Raw genomic sequence first — 23,531 nt, forward strand, 5'->3', positions numbered from 1 at the left:
GCTTTACAGAAGCAGCAGCTTCAAGAGTAGAATCCCCTTGCCCAGGTCACACTCAGCCTGTGGAGGAGCGGGAGCCACACCCCTGATTTCACACCTTCCTCGGAGACAGCTTACACCACAAAGACCCCATGGGAGTGACTGACCCCCACATGTGCATCCACAGAGCTGCAAACACCCCCAGCACCCTGAATCTACTCAACTGACCCACACACGCTCCCACCCACCCCTATCTGCCCCATGTCCAATGCTTGATTTCAACAGGATTTGGCTCACAAACCCACAATAGCACTTTCAACCCCAAAGTCAAATGTTAATGGTCCTAGGGCTGGCATTGTGGAATAGTGGGTAAAGCTGTCGCCTGCAATGCCGGCATCCCATGTGGGCACCAGTTCCTGTCCCGGCTGCTTCACTTCTAATGCAGCTCCCTGCTAACACACCTGGGAAAAGCAACAGAAGACGGCGGCTCCAGTGTTGGGCCCCTGCACCCATGTGGGAGACCAGATTAAGCTTCTGGCTCCTGCCTGGCCCAACCTTGACCGCTGTGGCCATTTGGGGAGTAAACTAGTGGATGGAAGATCCCTCCCTCCCTCCCTTCCTCCCTCCTTCCCTCCCTCCCTCCCTCTCTCTCTCTCTCTCTAACTCTGCCTTTCAAATAAATAAAATAAGTCTTTAAAAAAAAAAAAAAAAAGGTAATGGTCCTGGGAAGATGGAGACTTAATCCAGTTATGGTGCTCAGGGAGTGGGCCTAGTAGAAGGTCCTAAGGTCACTGGGGGTGGGCCCTCACAGGACAGTTCTCCAAAGAAGGTTGATTACAAAAGCTAAGTCAGCCCAGCCACTGTCTCTGCTTCCTGGCTGGCCATGGAATAATTGCCAGGCCTGAGCTCATCATTGCAAGCCACCACTCGCACCAGAAGCCAGACCAGTGGGGCCACTCAATGTTGGACTTGAATCTCCAGAACCATGAGCCAAAAAAAAGCCCTCCTTCCTACCTACTTGACCAAGGTAGCTTGGTCAAGTACCTTCACTGTAGTAGGGAAAGCTGACTGATACATCCAGTATTCCTGACTCTGGGAAAGGTCGTCCTTCTACTTAGCAAGGCCCCAGACCACTCAGTGTCATCTTTGACACCTCCACTCTGGATCCTGTGGATGGAGGCCTTCAGAAAATCTCTTAGAACTTCCAAAAACATCCACTATGTTCCTACACCAACAGAAGGGGAAAGACGAGAGGCAAATGCACCAAAGCTTACAAGCAGTTATAACAAACTTTTCTTTTGTACCTAAGTACGTATTATTTTCACAATTAGAAAAGATAGCAAGGAACGGACTTTTGCAGTAGCAGTTACCATGATGGTTGGGATGCCCACATCCCTTCTCAAAGTGCCTAGGTTTAAGGCCTGACTCTGTTCCCAATTCTAGCTATCTGCTAATGCAGGTCCTGGGAGGCAACAGTACTTGGGTCCCGGGGGCAGGTGCTGTGGTGCAGCGAGTTAAAGCCCTGGCCTGAAGCACTGGCATCCCATATGGGCACTGGTTCTAGTCCCAGCTGCTCCTCTTCCGATCCAGCTCTCTGTTATGGCCTGGGAAAGTAGTGGAAGATGGCCCAAGTCCTTGGGCCCCTGCACCTGCGTGGAAGACCTGGAAAAAGCTCCTGGCTCCTGGCTTCGGATCGGTGCAGCTCCAGCCATTGTGGCCATCTGGGGAGTGAACCAGTGGATGGAAGACCACTCTCCATCTCTACCTCTCTCTGTAACTCTTTCATATAAATAAAATAAATCTTAAAAAAAAAAAAAAAAGTACTTGAGTCCCTGCCACCCATGGGGGTGACCTGGATTGAGCTCCCAGGTCCTGGATTTGGCCTGGCCCAACCCCAGCCATTGCATGCGTGCTCGCTCTCTCTCATTCGCTCGCTCACTCTCACTCTCTCTCTCTCTGCCTCTCAACAATAAAGACATTTTTAAAAGAGAAAAGACAGTGCTAGTTTCTCCAGGGTGTTGTTTGAAAGTGCTGCCCCAGACCCTGCCCTTTCTATCACAACTGCAGCCTGGTCCAGAGCACAGAGCCATGGGTCTCTTCCAGCTCTCTCCGTGGTCTCGCCGCACTGGTTGGTCACTCTCAGACATCTTCACCTCGGGCTCTGGCATCACAGTGTAGTGGCAGGGAAGGCAGTGGGAAAACGGTACATAAAAGGCACTTGATGGGGCCAGCGCTGCAGCAGAGTGGGGCAAAGCCACGGCCTGCAGTACAGGCATCCCATATGGGTGCCAGTTCAAGTCCTGGCTGCTCCACTTCCGATCCAGCTCCCTGCTGTGGCCTGGGAAAGCAGTAGAGGATGGCCCAAGTCCTTGGGCCCCTGCACCCACATGGGCGACCTGGAAGAAGCTTCTGGCTTTGGATTGGCCCAGCACCAGCCATTTTGGCATTTGGGGAATAAACCAGCAGTTAGAAGACCCCTCTTCCTCCCTCCCTCCCTCCCTCTCTCTCTCTCTTTTTCTTTCTCTTTCTCTTTCTCTCTCTCTCTCCCCCTCTCTGCCTCTGCCTCTATAACTCTGCCTTTCAAATAAATAAATAAATCTTGAAAAAACAAAAACAGGTACTTGGCATAGCACTTGGCAAAGCATAAACAGAAATCTATCGTTGCCAGGCTACCATTATTATTACCTGACACTGCTATCAGAAGAAACCTCTGAAACACTAGTTGGCATTGATGGCCCTGTTTTAACGCCACTGGAAGCTTCCGGTGACTAATCACAGCCAATATGCATAAAGCCCTTACCTGGGGGCTTGGCACTGTTGGAAAAGTGACTTCATTTCATCGCTAACTCAATCCCAGAGAGAGACCCGTGTGCATCACCCTCTTAACAGCTGCAGAAACTCTAACAAAGCAGTAGAGTAAAATACCCAGGCGTGCAGCTGGGAGTGCTAGGGCCAGGACTCAGCCCTGTTCAGTCTCACTGCACAGCAGAATTCTCCACGATGACGGACATATTCCACATCTATGCTGACCGATACGACAGGCAGCTGGAATGTGCCCCTTGCCACTGAATAAAGAATGGTTTCATCTGATTTAAAGTCCACACTGGCCAGCACAGGGCTCTACAGAATAAAACCCTAACTGCCCAGGCTTCACAAAGCAAAGCCGTCTAATACCCTGCACCTGCCTCTCACTAATTCTGACACTGAGCCTTAAGTAGCTGGAAATCCCTGGGAGGGCCAGTTGTCTGGAGTAGCAGTTGGGGCACTGCTTGGAATGCATGCATCCCATATTAGAGCGCCCAGTTCAATCCTGGCCTCTCCACTTCTGGTCTGGCTTCCTGCTAATGTGTACCCTTGGGAGACTCCTGGCTTAGGCCTGGTCCAGCCCCAGCTATTGAGGACATTTGAGGAGTGAACTGGTGGTTACAAGCTCACTCGCTCTTGTTCTCTCTCTCTCTCAAATAAAATGAAAATAATTAAAAAAAAAAAAAAAACTAGAGATCGAAAATTTAATAATGCGCAAAAATACAATGAAATTGCCAGTGAACTTAACTTACTCCTACCTCCCAGCCATCTCCTGCCCTGCCTCATCCATCTTCTATATAAAGGAATGACTTTAGGGACTTAGGGGGAGAGACTGGTTCAAACAAAGGCTCCACAGTGTCCTAGCTGTGTGGCCTAGGGCAGGCTACTTCAGTCTCTGAAACCTGTTCCTCATCTGTAGAATGGGGTGAACACACCCCTTTCCAAAGAGCATCTGCCAAGCTCATAGAATTCTGTTTTGTAAATGGTGTTCAATGTTCAGTGTTCAATCCAAACCCCACCCTCTTATCTAAGAGTCGCTGGAGATCAGGTAGGGGTGGGGAACAACTGTGGTGTGTGTGCATGTGTGTGTGTGTGTGTGTGTGTGTGTGTGGTGTATATCTAGACATGGCCAGATCCTCGAGATCAGGTAGGGATTGGGAACATCTGTGTGTGTGTGTGTGCATGTTGTGTGTTGTGTGTGTGGTGTGTGTTGTGTGTGTGTCTAGACATGGGCAGACCCTGGAGATCAGGTAGGGATGGGGACCATCTCTGTGTGTGTGTGTGTGTGTGTGTGTGTGTGTGTGTGGTGTGTATGTCTAGACATGGGCAGACCCTCGAGATCAGGGAGGGATGGGGACCATCTGTGGTGTGTGTGTGTGTGTGTGTGTGTGTGTGCGTCTGATACGGCCAGAACAATCATTTGGTCTGGCCCTGCCCAGGCAACCACAGGCGAGACTTGAAATTCAATAAATCTATAGCAGCCTCATTTTTGAGTTGACAATTTTTATGGGCCGAATGAAGTTATAAATATCCAAATGGCCCTTGGCAGGAGAAAGGGTTTGGTTTCCCCACTCTGGGACTAGAAGCTCCACCCCAACCACAGACTGTGCTGTTGGTGTTGTGTGTTGTGTCTGCATCTTCTGTGCCAGTAGAGCAGCAGTCAGTCCCCTGAGGCCAAAGGCTCCTGTCACCTGCGAACCCTGAGGCGACGAGCAACCACAGGGAGGGCTGGGCAGGGAATGGGAGCTGGCTCAGCCCAGCGTTATTCTCTGAGAGCTCTCTGAAGACAAAAAGCCCTTAGTCACTTGGCAAGACGCAGGCACATAGTTGGCAAGGTGAAGAGATGAGCGTGGCGCCTGGTACCTGGCAGCACCTCGACATTTGCCTCCTCATCTTTAATTCAAAGGAAGTCAGCCTCATCCTCACAGACCTAGGAGAGCAACCACCAACCGCTTTCCCTTTGCTCTTACCTGGCTCTTGAATGGGAAGACTGCAACGCACCTGAAAAGATCCACCCCAGCCAAAACACCTCTGGCAGGTTTGTATCTTTTCTCTTTTGAACTTCAGAAATACGAGGCTAAGAATGGTCAGAAAATGGAAAGAATGGGGTGGGCTCACCTTATCCAACAAGAAAGCACATTACAAAGAACAGCACAGCTTGCCAGCACTCAGTAAATATTCTTTGGTAAAATATTTATCAGGGGGCCGGCGCTGTGGCGCAGCAGGTTAGAGCCCCAGCCTGCAGCACCAGCATCCCATATGAGCGCCAGTTTGAGTCCTGGCTGCTCCTCTTCTGATCCAGCTCTCTGCTATGGCCTGGGAAAGCAGTAGAAGATGGCCCAAGTGCTTGGGCCCCTGCACCCATGTGGGAGACCCAGAAGAAGCTCCTGGCTCCTGGCTTTGGATCAGTTCAGCTCTGATCAGCCACTGTGGTCATTTGGGTAGTGAACCAGTGGATAGAAGACCTCTCTCTCTCTCTCTCTCTCTGGCTCTACCTCTCTCTGTAAGTCTGTGTTTCAAATAAATAAAACAAATCTTTAAATATATATGTATATATTAAATACTTGGTGTGTGTGTGTGGTTTTTTTTTTTTTTTTAAATAAAGATTCACTAAACCATAACAACAAGGGTGGGCACCGGGCGCAGCAGTTAAGTTGCTGCTTTGGATGCCCCTATCTTACACCAGAGCACCTGGGTTCAAGTCTCAGCTCCACCCTCTGTTCCAACTTTCTGCTGTCACACACTCTGGGATGGCTCAAGTATTTGTGTGCCTGCCACCCACATGGGAGACCTGGATGGAGGTCCAGACTCCTGGCTCCAGCCTGGGTCAGATCTGGCTGCTTTGGGTTATTTGGGGGAGTAAACCAGTAGATAAAAGATCTTTCTTTCTCTGCCTTTAAAATAATTAAAAATATATAATTAATTTTTAAATAGGCCATCTTAAAAAATAATAAAAACTCCAACAATAATAGCAGCAGCCACAGTGATCTTTATGAGTCCTTACCAGACACCAGGCAGTGTCTGGACAGCTTGGCCTGTGTGTATTATCTCACTGGACCACACAATGCTGCCATTAGGGGACTCTGAAGTCAATTTAGTGGATCCAGAAAATAGCACTTATTTTTATGAAACAGAACAAAACAGAATAGAAAACACAATCGTGAATTGCATGTAATAAAACACCTCATGAATCATAGAGCTACAATTTTAAATGTGTTTCTTATGGTCACAGTTAAAGAATTTGAAAAATAATGCCGTGTTCCAATAACTTAAAAGGTATGCACAGTTGCTATCACTATTTTACAGATGCAAAACTGAGGCTTAAAATAATTACGTTTCTTGCCCAAATATACCCAGTTTATTTAGACAGCCAAACTTTTATCCCAGGAAATCTGTTCTCAGACCCTGATGCTCCACACTGAAAGACAGGAGAGATGACCCCAAAGAACCAACATCTAGTGCTTTCATAAAAAAACAAGCAAAGTGGAACCAACATGAAATGAGCAAGTTCATTATCAAATTATCATTTTGTTGTCTCTTCAGAGGCAATGGTTAGATCCTCTAAAATTGCAAAATAATTATAATAATAAAATCAGTTAAAATAAGATTAGGCAGAATAATGAAATAAATCACAAAGAGAAAGATTCAAATAATATAGAAATATTCAACTTTTGCCCATAGAAAATATGACCAAAATTAAGTTGCTGCCAACATATTATGTTTTCACTTTAAAAATATAGCTGGGACTTTGGACAACTTAATTATGTGCTATGGTCTAAATATTTGTGTCCCCTCCCCCCCAAATTCAAAAGTTGAAACTTAACCCTAACAAGAGGGTATGGAGAGGAGCAGCCTTGGGGAGCTGATTAGGTCATCAGGACCAAGCACGCAAAACAGGCCCAAGGGAGCTGGTTTCTCCCTTTCGCCATAGAAGGGCACAACAAGGAGATGTCCTATCAGGCACCCCCATCTGTCTGCCAGCACCTTGATTTTTTTTTTGACAGGCAGAGTTAGTGAGAGAGAGAGACAGACAGAGAGAAAGGTCTTCCTTCCATTGGTTCACCCCCTAAATGGCCACTACGGCCGGCACGCTGCTCCGATCTGAAGCCAGGAGCCAGGTACCTCCTCCTGGTCTCCCATGCGGGTACAGGGCCCAAGCACTTGGGCCATCCTCCACTGCCCTCCCGGGCCACAGCAGAGAGCTGGACTGGAACAAATATATACTTCTTATAAACCATCAAGTTTATGGTATTTTCTCACAGCAGCCCAAACTGGACTAAGACACTGTTTCCCAGTGTGTAACACTAATAGCCTGTTCCAACTAAGATGGCTGCAAAGATTAAATCAGACTCTGTACTTGTTGCTCTGCCCAAGAGTCTGGCAAGAAGTGAACTCTCAATAAAGATGACTGCTAGGACACCTAGGCAACTGTGACCCCTCCTTTGCACCTGAGATGACTACTTCTGCCCCATCACCATAAGCCATATGGTGGTAAAAACACACTCATCAAATCTCGGCCTGAATCAAGCTCTCAGGTTCCACACAAGGGGTACCGAGCACTGCAAGGGCTCCTGGCTCAGGAACTCAACATCCCACCATCTTGCCCCATCCTTGAGATCTGACTGCAATGGCCCTCCTCACTCGTCCATCATTCCTGCCTCTTGGTTGCTTCCCCTTTGACTGATGCTCCCAAGAATCCTCCCCAACTGAAACTTCTTTCAAAGCTTTTTTAGGTAATCTTTTTTAAATTACATAAGCAAGGTCTGGCAATGTAGCACAGCAGGTTAAGCCACCACCTACAACACTGACATCCCATTTGGGTGTCAAGTTCAAGTCCTGGCTACTCTGTTTCCAATCCAGCTGTTAATGTGCCTGTGAAAGCAGCAGAGGATGGCCCAAGTGTTTGGACTCCTGCCAGCAATGTGGAAGACCAGGATGGAGCTCTTGCCTTCAGCCTGGCCCAGCCCGGCTGTTGTGACCATTTGAGGAGTGAACCAGGGATGGAAAATCTCTTTGTCTCTCCTAGTCTCTGTAACAATGCTTTGCAAATCAATTAATCAAAAAAATTACATAATCAAGCTTTTAATTATTAATTTTAAAACTATGCCTGAGTAAAGTTCAAACAAGAAAAAAGGAAGAAAGAAATCCCTTCCTAAGAAATCTTGGCCTAACAGATTCTTGATCAGTGTCCCTGTTAGCTTTCTGTACGGATACAGCCATGTGCGTGTATGCATGTGCTCACTTTTAACACCCACTCACAACTCCACCCCACGGCACTAGGTGTGGATACCTTGCTCTTTCCAATCCACTATCGTGGAACTCCGCTGAGATGAACATATTCTAAGTGTTGCATAGTGTTCTACCAAATGATATATAGGTTGTATGTTAGCAAACGGCCACCTTTATGTATTCTAGCCATTTATTATTTTTTGTTGTTTCAAACAGTAATGCCACGATCATCTTATGCATACACCTTGGTAGGGAGGCACACAATCCACATAATAAATTATTAGAATCTATTGCCAGATAAAAGGGCTTGCAAACCTCTCATCTTGACAGCTACTGTCAATTTTCCCAACATGAAAGTTTCATAGGTTTTGTACCTTTATATTTCCAGGACCAATATGAAAATGTATGCCTAGCCATTCCTTTGCCAGCATCTGATGCTCAGTTAATATTTACCAATCTTAAGAGGGGGGAAAAAAAAGCCTCCTGTCACCATTACAACTTGTATGTCTTCCGCCATGAAATTAGGCCAAATGTTTTTGGTTCCCCATTTGTACCTCTTTCTCTTCTTCACTGCCACCTTCTGTATCACTGACCACCTCTCACTGAAACTGCCTTTTGGAAGGTTAGTAGTATGCTCACCTCCGAGATCAAGAACATCATCTCACTTCCATCATCTTGGCAATATCTGACCCCATCACCACCACCTCCTTCAGGCGATTACTCCTGCTGTTGACAACTGGCTGGGCTGGTTCTCAGAATCGCCCGCAGCCGGCAAGCCAACATTCCCCTGGAACCCTAAAGACAGACCTATCCCAATGTCCAATCCCGGCTCCCTTTCCTTCTTGCCTAACATTCTTAAACTGTGGTCCCTGTGCAAAAGACTTCCATATGTCAATCCTGGAGTTGCCTGAGACCTAAACCCAGACTTCCAACCATCTGCTGAACACCTGCAGCTGAGAGATGTCCTTCACACACTTCAGAATGCGGTCACCATGCATGCAGCACCTGCTCTTGTACTTGAACTCGACACTCATCGTATGGAGAAAGAACACACCAGCTTCAGTGGCCACTTTGCCAAAAGCTCAGTAGGGATTCTACTCTCTTCCCCTTTTTTCCTGTCCAACTTATTCTGCCCTCTCTCCATGCACTTAGGCTCAAGGCACTGAACTTGCAGCACCACTCCCAAAAGGCCTGATGGTTTCTGAGTCGTGCCAGTACGCAATCCCTCCCCCACTAGAGAGTGGGCTCCCGGAAGACACTCATCAGGCCACATTCTCCTTGCACCACAGAGAGCCTCCAGCACAATGCTGTGCATTTGGTAGGTGCCTGAGAAATGCTTTTAAGGGCCGGCTTTGTGGCACACTGGGCTAAATGCTGACTGCAGTCCCAGCTGCTCCACTTCTGAACCAGCTCCCTGCTAATGCACCTGGTAAAGCTGTGGGAGACAGTCCAAATGCTCAGGCCCCTGCCACCCACATGGGAAACCCCAGTAGAGTTCCAGGCTCCTGGCTTCTGCCAGGCCCAGCCCTAACCCCTTGTGGCCCTTTGGGGGTGAACCAGCTGATCGAAGAGCTCTGTGTGTGTCTCCCTTTCTCAGTAACTTTGCCTTTCAAACAAAATTTTAAAAAGATGTTTAAAAAATACTTTCAAAAGTTAACTCAATGCGATTTTCCACTATGTGTTCATATTATTCCACAAAATAAAAGGAAGTTCTACATACCTGTAAATCTATAATAAACATCTTCTTAAAGCATCTAAGTGATTTTGGGGTCTGTTTATCTTGTATGATTGAGTGTACATAGAAACAAATGTTCCTCTAGAGCTTACAAAAAAGTCAAACTCCTTCCTTAGACAGTCTCAGAAACAACTTGAAAATCACAAAAGCACTGATTTCTAAAAGCAATGGTTTTCAAAGCTTACAAACTAGAGTAGGAAGCCCTTACTTAACAACAGAAACACAGACTCAGATGAGCCAAATCGGGTCCTGGAAATCTTGAGACTTTACGATCTTCTGATGACCCAATCAGCCAGCCATCAGAACCCCCGAACGCTGACGAATTGCTCTGACGAATGTAGAAAGGCCATTTGGGAGGTCACACGTCCAGCACTTTGGATGAGCAGCTCACACAAACACAAGGCTTTGTGCCAACTCCACCTACCAAGCCGGAGTCCGCTTCATTCTTTACAGTTAAACCGATTCAATAAATCAGTTTTTCAGGGCATGTACATTGGTTCTAAAGAGGTCATGGAAATGGAAGCACAGAGGACTTTTAGACGAATGAAGCGGCATCATTCCTAAAAGTGTCACTTTGCAGGGACAATCGTGGGTTAGGCCGCTGCCTGCAGTGCTGGCATCCCATATGGTCCCAGGTGGACTCCCAGCTGCTCCACTTCCCATCTAGCTCCCTGCTAATGCACCCACGTGGGAGACCCAGAAGAAGCTCCTGGCTTCAGCCTGGCCTGGCTCTGGATGCTTCGGTCATTTGGGGAGTGAACCAGGGGATGAAAGACCTGTGTCTCCCTCTCTCTCTCTCTCTCTCTGTAACTCTGCCTTTCAAACAAATAAATCTTTAAAAAAAAAAAAAGTGTCACTTTGTAGGAATATAGAACAAGATTAACTTCTGTGTTCACAACGCTAGCCCTATTTTAACGTCAGCATATTTCACACACCTGTGAGGCCTCCCTGGCATTTTTTTCCCCCTAGGTGCCAAAACTTTGAGCCTAAGTAATCCGCTGACCGGAAGTTAGGGCTGCACACGCAGGGGCCCCGTGTCACGTCTAAGTGGGCGATGGACAGTTCGAGAACTCTGGGCTGGCATCGGTGAGGGGCTCCCTGACAGCCCCGGGGCCCCCTCACGACGTCCCCCGTTTCGCACAGCTGTTTCGCATCTTCACGGACGAGACGCGTCCCTGCTTTTTAAAGACCGGACAAGCAAATGAAGGTAATGGGCTCCAGAGACTTGACAGGAACCTTCCCTTTGACCTCGTGAACTCCTGACGCCTCACTGTCCGCTCCGGGACAGCGCGAAAGCGACAGCAAGGCACGGAGTCCGCCAGGCCCGACAGGTCCCTGGCAGTGCCCCTTCAGCCCGGGGGTCAGCCCGTGACGTTAAATCCCGGCTGGCCCGGGAGCGGGAGCTCGCGATGGAGGCGTGGCGACCGGGACTGGGAGGCTGGAGGCCCCACTCACCTGCGATTCAAGGGCCGGACCCTCACGGCCACCTTGACCGATGCCATGGCTCATCCCGACCAGGCCCGCGCAGGGTCCCACCAGCCAGCGCCCCGCAGCTGCCGGCGACTCTTGCGACTTGTCCCGTGGCTCCCGCCCACTTCCGTCTCACACCCGCCCCCCTGCTCCCGGCCGGACCTGGAGTCCCGCGGCAGCCCCACCTGCTAGGCCACTGAGCATGCCCAGAACGGCTCCGGCCCGCGAGATCCAGCCGCCGGGATGTCGCGGCGTTCGGGGCGGGGCCGGGGCGTTGCTGAGAGGCGTGACCGGGTGGCACCTAAGGGGCGTGGTTGTGTGGTGGGCGTGGCCGTGACGATGCTGAGAGGCGTGGTCGGGGCGGAGGGGCGTGACCGAGGCGGCGCTGAGAGGCGTGACCGGGGCCGAGGGGCGTGGCCCAGGCGGTGCAAAGGCGCGTGGCCGGGATCCCCGCCTGGGGTCCGGACTAGCGGCGTTTGAACGCCACGCCCGTAGGGCAGTGCTGGGGCACTCACCAAGGGCGGCCAGGGGTGCATGATCTCAGGAAACCTAAAACCCACGTTCTTCCCCCAGGAAAGCAGGACGTTGGGAACACAGCCAGGACCACAGTCATGAGATGGGCTTCCCATGAACAGTTTTTCAGCCCTTAGCCTGGACCTGGTTTGGCCCAAGCGCATCCATTTCACAGAGGAGGAAACTGAGACCCCGGAGTGGATCGGAAGCTGGCAGTGCTGACCTCCGCTACTCTGCAGAGGAGGCCCTAGCGTGTGCGTTGGACCCTGTGAGTCAGGCTCCCGGGGCACTGGACGGTTTTCACCAGAAGGAACGCTCTTAACGCTGGCTGAAATCAGACCTGGCCCCTTGGCTTCCAGTGCCCATCACCAGGGAGCTCCCACTTCGCTCCCCCGCCTCCCAAACCTGAGCTCACACCAGAAGCTGCCCCGCTGTGGCCCACGAGTGACTGGGGGTCACTTTAACCTCGGTCTTCCTCCTGCTGTGCCTGTCACCCTCACTCAGCACTCCGCCCAGGCCGGCCAGCCCCGGGGCCCAGGCCCCGCCTGCCTCAAGACCCCTCCTGGTACACTGCCGCACCCCCAAGGCCGGCGTCTGTGAGCTGTGGGTCACTTCGGCTTCCACGCCCGCAATGGGGTCACCAGGGGTTGTCCTGATCCTTTGCACTCCGGGGGCAGCGGGGAGCCGGCCTGCAGCGGGCAGAAGCCCTCTCCAGGAAATCCGGCCACTGCCTGGGGGCCTAGTTTTGAGCCCCCGGCCCACCACGCACTTGGTGGGTCCCCCCAGCTTCCACCTCATCTGCACTTCAGGATCAACTCCGTGGAGTAGGCTTAAGTCTACAAACACGAAACCCACGCACACAAGGGACTCCCCCTTCACAGCATCCCCTGCGTCCCCGGAGCCCCCCTATCTGCCCCCAATCCTCCCACTCCTCGGCCAGCGCGGAGCTGAGTGCGGATTCGACCACCCGCAGGCGGGAAAACCCGGAGTGAGGCAATAGGAGCCGGCCAGGGAGCCGGGCATGCGCAGTAGGAAAAGCCGCGAGGGAACCCGCGCGGCGCCCCAACTGCGCCGAGAAGGGGGCGGGATCCGCCTTCTACGGGAGCTGCGTGAGGACAAACTGCGCGAGCCGCCTTCCCGCGGGGACGCGGCCGCGGAGCGCCAGGCCAGAAACGTTCGGGACCACCGCACGCAGGAGGCGCTGGGCCTGCGCGCGCACCCCAGAGGCCCGCACCCGGACACGGCCCGCCTAGTTCTTAGGGATAACAGCGTTCAACTGGTCGGGGAGAATCTAGGATTTTCCTTGGCGGGTTGCTTAGGAGGGTTCATTCATTGCTTCTTACTTATTTGCGACAGCCCACACGTGTTTGTAAACCATCGCACCGTGCCGGGGAGGGAACGTGCGCTTAGTACCTCTTTTGTTAGGATAGATTCTAAGATGATGCACAGGGTTGCCCACCTTGTGCGTGCTTTAGAGTGCACGTTTATGCACCCCTGGGGTTCCCATTCGCTGGGGCTGGGGCGAAGCCAGCCAGAGACGCCGTACTCTCCACCAGCTCCGGTTGTGTCCGGGCCGCCCACCCGCGAGAATTCAAAAACGCCCGCAGGGGCTCGGAGCCGTGCGCCAAGGGCCAGGGCAGAGAATCCAGGAGTCTGTGCCATTGACCTGCCACAAGGGCCGAAGCTTAGCGATTTAAAATAGAGCCACTGTTGCTTTCTCACGGTTGTGTGAATTGCTGGTCTCACCTGGGCTATGCACCGTCTTCAAAAAGTTTATTTTTAATATTATTATTTTTATAAGGTGAACAAATTCCATGTTTCACATATACAGACTTAGGAGCATGGTGATGCTTCCCACCCTGCCTTCCCTCCTCTTTTTTCTTTCTTTTAATTTTTACAATGACATACCTTAAGTATATTTTATAATCATTAGCTTAACCCTCCACTAAACAAAGAATTCAACAAGTAGTAAGAAGAAAAAACCAGTTCCTCAACAGTAGAAACAATGCTGTAAATAATAATCAAATCTCAAAATGTCAGTTTCGCTCATATACATGACTTTTTAAATATTAATTTATTTGAAAAGGTTAGAGAAGGAGAGACAGAGAGGTCTTCCATCTGATGGTTCACTCTCCAAATGGCCTCAGTGACCAGGGCTGGGCCAGGCTGCAGCCAGGAGTTAGGAGCCAGGAGCTTTGTCCAGGTCTCCCAAATGGGTGGCAGGGGCCCAAGGACTTGGGCCATCTTCTACTGATTTCCCAGGCCATAGCAGAGAGCTGGATGGAAGTGGAGCAGCCGGGACTTGCATATGGGATGCAAGAATTGCAGGCAGCAGCTTTACCCGCTACCCCACAGTGCCAGCCACTATACATTACATTAAAAAAAAAAAAATTAGACCAGGGCCGGTGCTGTGCCATAGCTGGTAAAGCCACTGCCTGCAGTGCCAGCACCCCATATAGACACATGTTCAAGTCCTGGCTACTCCTCTTCCGATCCAGCTCTCTGCTATGTCCAGGGAAAGCAGTAGAGTGAGAGACCCAGAAGAAGCACCTGGCTCCTGGCTTCAGATTGGCGCAGCTCCGGCTGTTGCTGCCATCTGGGGAATAAACCATCAGATGGAAGATCTCTCTCTCTTTCTCTCTCTCTCTCGCTCTCGCTCTCTCGCTCTCCCTCTCTCTCTCCCTCACTCCCTCTCTCCCTCACTCCCTCACTCCCTCTCTCCCTCTCTCTCTCTCTGTGTAACTCTGACTTTCAAATAAATAAATAAATCTTAAAAAAAAATAGACCAAGTTTCTTCGTGTGGCCAGATAGCTTTCCACGGGACATGCCCAGTGCTCAAGAAGTAGGGGGAAGTAGTGTTGCTGACATCCCATTGGCCAAAGTCCATCACATGGCCAAACCCAGGGTCCTTTAGGAGGGGGCACCCATCTGGAAGGGGAGGGTACTCAAAATAAAAAATCACATCTTGAACAGCCCCTAAATAAAATGTATTAGATTTAGTAACACCTGAACTTGCAACCCACTAGCAGACACAAGTATTTTCATGTTAAGTTAGAGTAGTGGCAGCTGTGTCAAATTGTTCTTGCATTATTGTTATGGTAGTCATTAGACTGCCGCTAGATCCGTCATTTAATGTAAGTGCTTACATTACTCTGTCACAGTTGTATTTTCTAATATTTTGACAGTTGCATTTTGAAATAATTCATTTTCCTTTTAATCCCATGCGTTTGACGCCTTCTAAAACTCTTGTTTTCAACAACCACAAGGATCCATGAACCAAAAAAAAATGTTTCAGAGCCCACGATTTAGAAATTCACTTGGATGCATGAACTACATTTCTGTCTTCTAAAAGTGTTGGATTGTGATGGAAAGGAGAAGAGAAGAATCTGAGGAAGTAGGCATTCGGCTCAGAGGTTAATCCGCTCCCATGCCATATCATAGTGCCTGGGATCAATTCCTGGCTCCCACTCCTGACTCCAACTCCAGTTCAGCCAGTGGGAGACGGCAGAGGTGGCTTAAGTTATTGGGTTCCTGCCATCTTTCTGGGACACCCGCACTGAGTTCCCAGCTCCTGAGTCTGGCCCCAGCCCACCTTGGCCATGCTGGCATTTGGGCTGCAAAGCAGTAGATAAGATTTCCCTCTCTCAATCTCTCTTCTCCGTCCTACCAAAAAAGTTTCGAATCTGGCCCAGATTAAAACCCAAATGGCACTAAATACGAACAGAGTATCAACCCTGTCATCAACCAGGCATACAAACCTGTGTACATGGGTATGTGTGCTGGTTTCGTTCTATCAGTTTATTTTGCTTTTCATTTACTGTTGAAAATTTTTTTCATGCTATACAGCCACCTCATTATTGTCAAATAGCTGTGAGTGATTTAAATTCCCTGAGTCCTTCAGAATATTTGATTTATCTTGAAATACTGTTATCAGAAGAAAAATACTATATTCCCATGAACAGTGTTGTTTTTTCTTCTCATCCTCTAAGAAATAAAATTTATTTTCTCTCTCACAAACATGACTTTTAAAAAAAACTAGAGGTGTGCATTTAGCCTGGTAGTTAGGATGCCCACATCCTGTATCACAGGGTTTAGGTTTAGTGCCCAGCTCTGGTCCTGACTCCAGCTTCCTGCCAGTGCAGGCCCTGGGAGACAGTGGTGCTGACTCAAGCCGGGGTTCCTGCCACATCCATGGAAGACCTGGATTGCGTTCCCACTTTCCAGCTTCGGCCCGGCCTACTCCTGGCCGTTACAGGCATCTGGGGGGATGAACCAGCGCGCAGGAGTGCATTCTCGTTCCCTCTCTTTCTCTTTCTCTCTGCCTCTCAATTTTTTTTACTTAAAGCAATTAAAAACCTTGATAAACAAGAGACTTGCACACTTACCTTGGACAGGAGCTACAGCTGGCATCTCATAAGCCCATCTGTACCCCTGGGAACTAGCAGTGCCAGCTGTAACTATTCTATCAACACAAACACTCCTCAAGTCCTTAGTGAGAGGTCTCTTGCACCAAGGAAGTTCGGTTGAATTGAGGAGCTATGCAGTGCACCAAGAAACAAAATCAAATATTCTCCTGGTTTTCAGGCAAGTGTGTACCAGTATTGAAGGATGCCCAAGTATCTCTCCCTAAACTGTTGAGAATATTCAAGCAGTTAAGAAGCAAGACGACTCCCTGCCTTTCCCTCTGCTTGCCTGATGGCAGGAGAGTCACACGGACAAGAAGTCTCTCTATCCCTTCCTCCTACTTCCCTACCTCAAGGCAGAGATGTCAGTAGTCACTTCCCAGGGACGGCTGCTTGTCAGCCCAGCGAGGCTGGGAGGAAATCTCACTGCCTTCCGAGCCTGAAGTGTCCGGCCCCTTTCTTTTGTTGTTCAGATGCGTTGCTCTTTCTTAAAATATGATTTCTTTTTTTAAAATATTTTATTTATTTATTTGACAGGTAGAGTTACAGACAGTGAGAGAGAGAGACAGAGAGGTCTTCCATCTGCTGGTTCACTCCCCAAATGGCAGCAACTGCCAGAGCAGGGCTTATCTAAAGCCAGGAGCCAGGAGCTTCTTCCGGGTCTCTCACACAGTTGCAGGGGCCTAAGGACTTGGGCCATTTTCCACTGCCTTCCCAGGCAGAGAGCTGGATGGGAAGAGGAACAGCCAGACTAGAACTGGCACCCATACGGGATGCCGGCATTGCAGGCGGAGGAGAAACCTACTGTGCCACCGTGCCGGCTCCTAAAACATGATTTCAAATACAATCCCAATTGACTGGTTGGAGATAGAGATTGCCCAGTGGCGTAATAGGTAAAGCTGCTGCCTGTCACAACGGCATCCTATATGGGTTGGGTCCGCATCCTGCCCCACTTCTGGTCCAACTCCCTGCTAATGGCTTGGGAAAAACAGCAGAAAATGACCCAGGTGTTCGAGCCCCTGCCACCAATGTGGGATGTTAGGAAACTGGCGCAGTTGGCCACATGGCCCAGCTATCTGAGCCAGGCTCCACCCCCATCCTAATGGGATTGGCTGCTCCTGCTTCCCTGCCCGCCCTCAGGCAAAGTTTTAAAAGGGCCTGTTCCTGAACACGTGCTCTCTTGCCCCTTCTCTCCTGCTCTCTCTCTCGGTTCCTCTCTCTAGCCTCCTCCTCTGGTCTCTTGGCTCTGCTCTCCTCTCTCCTCTTCTCTGCTCTATCTTCTCTCCTTGCTAGCTCCTCTCCTCTCTGTTTCTCTCTTATATTCTCTTTCTCTCTTTTTCCTTTGCTGCCCCTTCACTCCGGTCTGTAGGGTGTTCCCCAATAAACCCTTTCCCTTACTCCGGTGTCCGGTGTGCTTTGCGATGGCTAACATTAAGATATAACTTGGGAGACCTGGGAGAAGCTCCTGGCTTCAGCCTGGCCCAGCCTTGGCCACTGTAGCCATCTGGGGAGTGAACCAGCGGATAGAACATCTCTCTCTCTCTCACTCCCTTTCTCTCTGTAGCTCTGACTTTCAAATAAGTAAATAAATCTTAAATAAATAAATAAACTTACTGCTGAGAAACAGTGGCTTCTCCTCCCCCATGACAGACACGGCATGTGTTATGAAAATTGCTTGTTTTCCCCATGTTAATCTGCCTTTTGTTAAGAGGAATCTGATCCACCTAAGAACCCATGAGGATTGAGAAAATAAATTGTATTTTTCTTCCCTTCTGTATCAGAGACAGAAATCAGAGAAACCAAATCCAAACCTTATCTTATTTTCATTTTCTAAATCATAAAATGTAAGGTTATATTTAAATCTCCTAAGATACTACACGTGAAAAGCAAAGATAATTAGAAAAAGTGTACTTGAGCTCCAAAGAAATAGGGAAGATAACCTCCCAAATCATACTTCCTAATTTTAGTGCAGCTACAGGCAGGTAGCCATGGATGTCAGCTTTCTTTTATAGAAGTGAATGAAGAAATCACAGCAGATTCAATTTAATAGAAACTATCACCCTAAATCATAGTCATTTTATATACTAAAATGGAAAAGATTGTTTTCAATTGCATATAACTATACTTTCAGTCACCGATAGTTCAGAACTGATGGACTTCGTAGAGTCTGTAGCAGCACTTCAACTTCTTTAGAGTAAGAACTTTTTCTTAAAGATCTATTTTATTTGTTTGAAAGGCAGACACACACACACACAGGGAGAGAGGGGGAGAGAGAGACAGCGACAGAGGGCTGGGCCAGGCTGAAGCCAGGAGCTCCTGCTGGGTGTCCCATGTGTGTGGCAAGAGCCCAAGCTCTTAGGCCGTCTTCTGCTGCTCCCCCAAGTACGTTAGCAGGAAGTTAGATGGGAAGCAAAGCAGCTGGGACTAGAATGGGCATTCTGATGTGGGAAGCTGGCATTGTGCCCTAAAGCTAGCCCAGAAACCACAAGTAGTTGAAGGAACAAGGAAACGTTTTACAATCCATTTTGGAGCTGAGGCCTTAGCGGGGGACAGAATTTGAACCCCTAAGAAGGGTGAAAAGGTGACTTTTGGGGCAAAGAAAATATCTTGAATAAGTGTTCAGAATTGGGACTGTAAGTCCTGCTCCTCAAATAGAAAACCTCACAACCTGGAAAGGAGTGTGAGTTGTAATCATCATGAACTTCTTCCTTCCCCTGAATTCCCACCTTGCAGCTCCTCTTCCCTGGAGGAAGAACCTGTTTTCTACCTCTTCAATGCCCTTAGCCCTGGAATGTGCTTTGGACCACAGAAGACAACAGAACTGACTGCCTGTCCTTCCCAACCATGGACTCAAGAGGCTATGTGTGCACCCAAACTCTCACTCTACGAATCTCTGCTGCTGTCCTGGGGGTAAACCCAGACTCACCTGCGGAATGACAGTGTGGCCCAGCATTGCCCAGCACCACACCCAGTAGCAATCAGGCCCCAGACATGTGAGCAGGGCCACATCAGACTGGCCAGCCCCAACCAGGTCATCAGCAGTTCGCAGGTCTATGAGTGAAGGCAGCCCATGCTGACTGAGCCCGTGCAGACCAGCTGAGTGCCAAGCTGACCTGCAGACTTAGGAGCGATGCAGGAATGGTTGTCGTTGAAGCCAGTTGGTTTAAGATGTGTCTGTCATTGCTTACATCCAAATACCTCCCGTCTTCTCTACTGAGAAAAGGCAACTCAAGAGCCTTTTTCAGTCAAGTAGAAATTTGAGCGACATGAGCTAGAGACCTTTAGAGTTGCAATTTGGAGCTGAAATGAGCTTGCTGGTCCTGTGCTACTCTGCACATGTGGAGAACCAGACCCAGATGGGCCATGTGCCTAAGAGCACCACTCCCTCACCCCCCACCTCCACCCCACCCGGCTCTGAAGTCAGTGTGCTATCATCCGCCTTCACACCGCCAAGCGGCTGCCCCAACTCAAAATGATCGGTCTCTGTGTAGCCTGGTGGGCACCGCTCATTTGTAACTCACCGGAGCATTTTAAAACTTTGTTTTCCGTGCCTGCCTACCAATAAGGCTACAAATCCCTCAAGGGTTTTAAAAAACCAGGCCTTATTGTGCTCTATACCCCCGATAATGTCAGCTTCATAAATATTTAACTTGATGATTAGCAAAATCAATATAAACTCATTATACTTATTCTGTTTCTGTAGGTAACCAATATATAAATATGAATTTCGACATTGTGATTTTCTGGCTTATTTTGTCCCCTTTGGTTCCTTGAACCAGGCCATAACATAAAGGTTATGCCATTTGTTACTGTCAGGCTTAATTAAGCCCATTATAATTCGTTAACCCCTGAGCTTGCTTTGTAATTAACATTGATTAACACAAACAAGTACAAAATAGGCCATCAGCACTTTCCAGAAGTGCTGATTACAATCATATTGGTAATTCAATACAGTATAGAAGATGGCAGGATAGTAATTTGCACTCTTGTTACATAAGGAGACAAATGCTACAGCACAGAACTAAGCCAAGAAACAAAATGCCCTGTTCATCTGATTCACCTGATTACACCTCTACTCTGCTAACTCGCCCTGTAAGCATGTACACCTTGGGTAAGATTACCAAAGGCTCGGCTCCCAGGAACTTGCTTAATTGCCTTCCTGGGACGAAAGGGAAGCCTTTCAAAGCTGACTGACAGGCAAAGGCGTGTCCAGTCACAGCAGAGCAGCCCTGAGGCTCCTGACAGACAGCTAGGGGCCAGGCTCTCCCCCTGGAAGGCTGGGATGTAGTCCAGGGTTTGATGGCAGCAGGTGAAACTGTGAAGACGCTCCCCAGTGAGTGCCCTGGAGACACTGAATCTAAAAGTCTCTTGGTGACTAACAACATGAAATGAACTCTATCTGCCCTACTCGTCACCGGCACCTATACTCTAGATTGCCTTTAAGATCCCCTCCCCCGGACATCCGTGGTCAAAGAGAAGGGCTTGCGCCATGCTCCTGTGTGAATACAGTGGATTTTCTGCAGGGGATGCACACACTTTTGAACTTGCGCTTATCTCCAGGAATACAGCCGTGAATCTTAGGAACTACAGTCATTTTTGCTCCCTGCAAATGAATAAGTGGGACTCTGTAGCACCGCACTCCAGGGAGGCATTAACCAAATTGATGCCCATCCAAATCTATTGACCCTGTGCTGATGACTTGATAATGAGGCCATGGAGATCTTCCGGATCACTGTTTGTGCTCCAGAAAGTACCATATGGAAATCACTCAGTGATCAGGAAGGAGTGCTTGCACGGAGTGGATGTTTCTTTTTTCTTTTTTTTTTCTTTCTTTCTTTTTCTTTCTTTTTTTACAGGCAGAGTGGACAGTGAGAGAGAGAGACAGAGAGAAAGGTCTTCCTTTTGCCATTGGTTCACCCTTCAATGGCCGCCACGGGTGGCGCGCTGCGGCCGGCGCACCGCACTGATCCGATGGCAGAACCCAGGTGCTTCTCCTGGTCTCCCATGGGGTGCAGGGCCCAAGCACTTGGGCCATCCTCCACTGCACTCCCTGGCCACAGCAGAGAGCTGGACAGGAAGAGGAGCAACTGGGACAGAATCCGGCGCCCCAACCGGGACTAGAACCCGGTGTGCCGGCGCCACAGGCAGAGGATTAGCCTATTTTGCCCCAGCGCCGGCCGGAGTGGATGTTCCAAAGTCATTGCTGGGAGATCTGTCCAGACACCTGCGTCCGTAGAGCTCGGGTCTTCTCCTGCAGGCACTCCTCCTCAGCAGAGATGGGGTGAGGAAACGCCTAGGAATGGGAAAATGAGGCAGCGGTGTTGTCGGGCAGTGGGTCAAGTTGCCACCTGCGATTCAGGTATCCCCTGTCACAGTGTGGGTTCTACTCCCAGTTGCTCCACTTCTGATCCAGCATCCTGCTGATGCCTGCATAATATGGCCCAAGTGCTTGTGCCCCTGCCACTCCTGTCAGAGACCCCAATGGAGCTGCTAGCTCCTGACCTCAGTGTGGTTGAGCCCCAGTCTTTACAACCACTTGAGGAGTGAATCAGGAAATGGAAGATCGATCTCTCTCTGTCTCTCTTTCAAACAGATCAATAGACTTTTTTTTTTTAAAGAATGGGAAAATGGTGATCAAAAGCAGAACTGAATAGATACAAAATAGAAATACACATTGATGGAAAGGGTCAGTGTTAAGAAAGACTGGGAACTGGGGCCTGCACTGTGGTGCAGCGACTTAAGCCACCACTTGCAACACCTGCATCCCATACAGGAATCACTTTTTAATACTAGCTGCTCGACTTCTGATCCAGCTCCCTGCCAATATGCCTGGGAAAGCATCATAAGATGGTCCAAGTGTTGGGCCCCTGCCACTTACATGAGAGACCCATATGTAGATCCTTGCTTTGGCTGGACCCAGACCTGGCTGTTGTAGTCATCTGGGGAGTGAACCAGCAGATAGAAGATCTGTGTGTGTGTGTGTGTATGTGTGTGTCCCTCTCTCTGGGTCATTCTTTAAAACGAATAAAGGAAACCTGAGAATGGTGACATTTGTCCTTGTTATCCTTCCTTCCTGTCATTGCCAGGCATCCTTTTCAGGGTCTTATATACATAAATCCTGTAAGAAAAAGGGGCACAGAATGGAGAGGAGACAGAATATGAACTCGCAGCCAGACTGAATTTATTCAAGGAAAATAAATCCACAGAGGTCGACCAAATGCCAGCATACACACAAACCAGAACATGGCAGGGGGCCAGGGCCCAGACCCCAGCAGGCTGGGCCTTTTTGTATCTTAGGTGGGCTGGGGAGGGGGTGGGAAGCAATATGCTCCTCATATTGGCTGTCAGCTTCCAAGCCTGGAGAAGACTGCAGAGGGTAGGGTGGAGAACAATTTGGTGTGAGACTGAACTGGTGTCTTGAAAGAAGGCAGGGGTAGCAGGAACCTAAAAAATGGCTGAGGCTTATGTCCCTGTTCCATCAAATCCCAATAGGGCTGTAGAGGATCATTTCTTCCTGTCTTTCCCAGCATACTATGTTCTGTCTCTATCTCCTTTGAGTTACAAGATATGCATGGCTTTTTTCTTATTATTATTATTTGATTTTAAAAATAATATATAACATGTATTCAGTGGGGTGCATAAAGCATACTGGATGAATTGTTTCACATGCATTCTCTGCTCTGATGAGACTCAGAACATTTCTACCATCCCAGACACCTGCTTCAAGGCACAGGTTTTTGATTTTAAAGCCAGGGATATCGTAATAACAGTCACAGTTTTTAATGTACAGTCCTATGAGTTTTGACTAATGGACACAGTTGTGTATCAATCAACGCAATGAAGATGTAGAATGGCGCCATCATCCCCCAAATTCCCCCATGCCTCTTTGTAGTAAATCTCTCCATCTGTCTCCAACCCCTGGTAACCACTAATCTGCTCTCTGTTCCTACAATTTGTCTTTTCTAGCTTGTCATGTAAAAGGAATCATATAGTATGTGGTCTTCTAAGTCTACCTTCTTTCACTTCGCATAGTAATTTGAGGCTCATTCAGGTTGTGTCTATCAATAGCTCCTTTTATTACTGTCTGGTGTTAATCATACCAAAGTCTCTATGTCCATTTACCAGTTAAAGGACATTTGGGTTGTTTTTAATTTTAGACAATTATGAATCAAGCCACTATAAATATTCACCTATGGGAGTTTACGTGAACCTAAGCTTTCATTTCTCTAGGAAGTAGAATGTCTTTAAAAAAAAAAAAGATTAGTTTTATTTATTTGAAATGCAGAATTGTGGGGCAGAGGTTGGGGAGAGAGATCTTCTGGCTTACTCCCCAGATGGTCACAACAGGTAGGACTGGGCCATGCCGTACCAAAGTCAAGAGCCTGGAACCCCTTCCTGGT

At 48.9% G+C, this 23,531-nt stretch overlaps 2 protein-coding genes across 9 annotated transcripts in view; one reads left to right on the forward strand and one right to left on the reverse strand.

Annotated features, from left to right (window-relative positions):
- The window catches only part of KIF16B (kinesin family member 16B), a 314,749-nt gene extending 303,266 nt beyond the window's left edge, over window positions 1–11,483 (reverse strand). For all 7 annotated transcript variants that reach the window (XM_008256361.5, XM_070052109.2, XM_008256360.5 and 4 more), the window contains exon 1: window positions 11,201–11,483. In XM_008256361.5, coding sequence (XP_008254583.3) covers window positions 11,201–11,247 — 47 coding nt within the window. In that variant the 5' untranslated portion in view covers window positions 11,248–11,483. The remainder of the gene's footprint in view (window positions 1–11,200) is intronic.
- On the forward strand, window positions 10,758–14,509 carry LOC138844335 (uncharacterized). Of its 2 annotated transcripts, none has more exons than XM_089307344.1 (2): window positions 10,758–10,952; window positions 11,789–14,509. In XM_089307344.1, exon 2 carries the CDS (start codon window positions 12,750–12,752, stop codon window positions 13,428–13,430), a length of 681 nt encoding a protein of 226 aa, XP_089163470.1. In that variant the 5' UTR covers window positions 10,758–10,952; window positions 11,789–12,749; the 3' UTR covers window positions 13,431–14,509. The 2 variants fall into 2 exon arrangements, 1 of the variants encoding a protein (XP_089163470.1); XR_016216021.1 differs by having other exon boundaries at window positions 10,952–11,076; window positions 11,789–11,927.
- The last annotated feature ends 9,022 nt before the right edge of the window (window positions 14,510–23,531 follow it).

Source organism: Oryctolagus cuniculus, chromosome 11 (assembly GCF_051225735.1).
Source record: "Oryctolagus cuniculus isolate XC-2025 breed Fujian yellow rabbit chromosome 11, ASM5122573v1, whole genome shotgun sequence".
In the NCBI taxonomy this organism is placed as follows: domain Eukaryota; kingdom Metazoa; phylum Chordata; class Mammalia; order Lagomorpha; family Leporidae; genus Oryctolagus; species Oryctolagus cuniculus.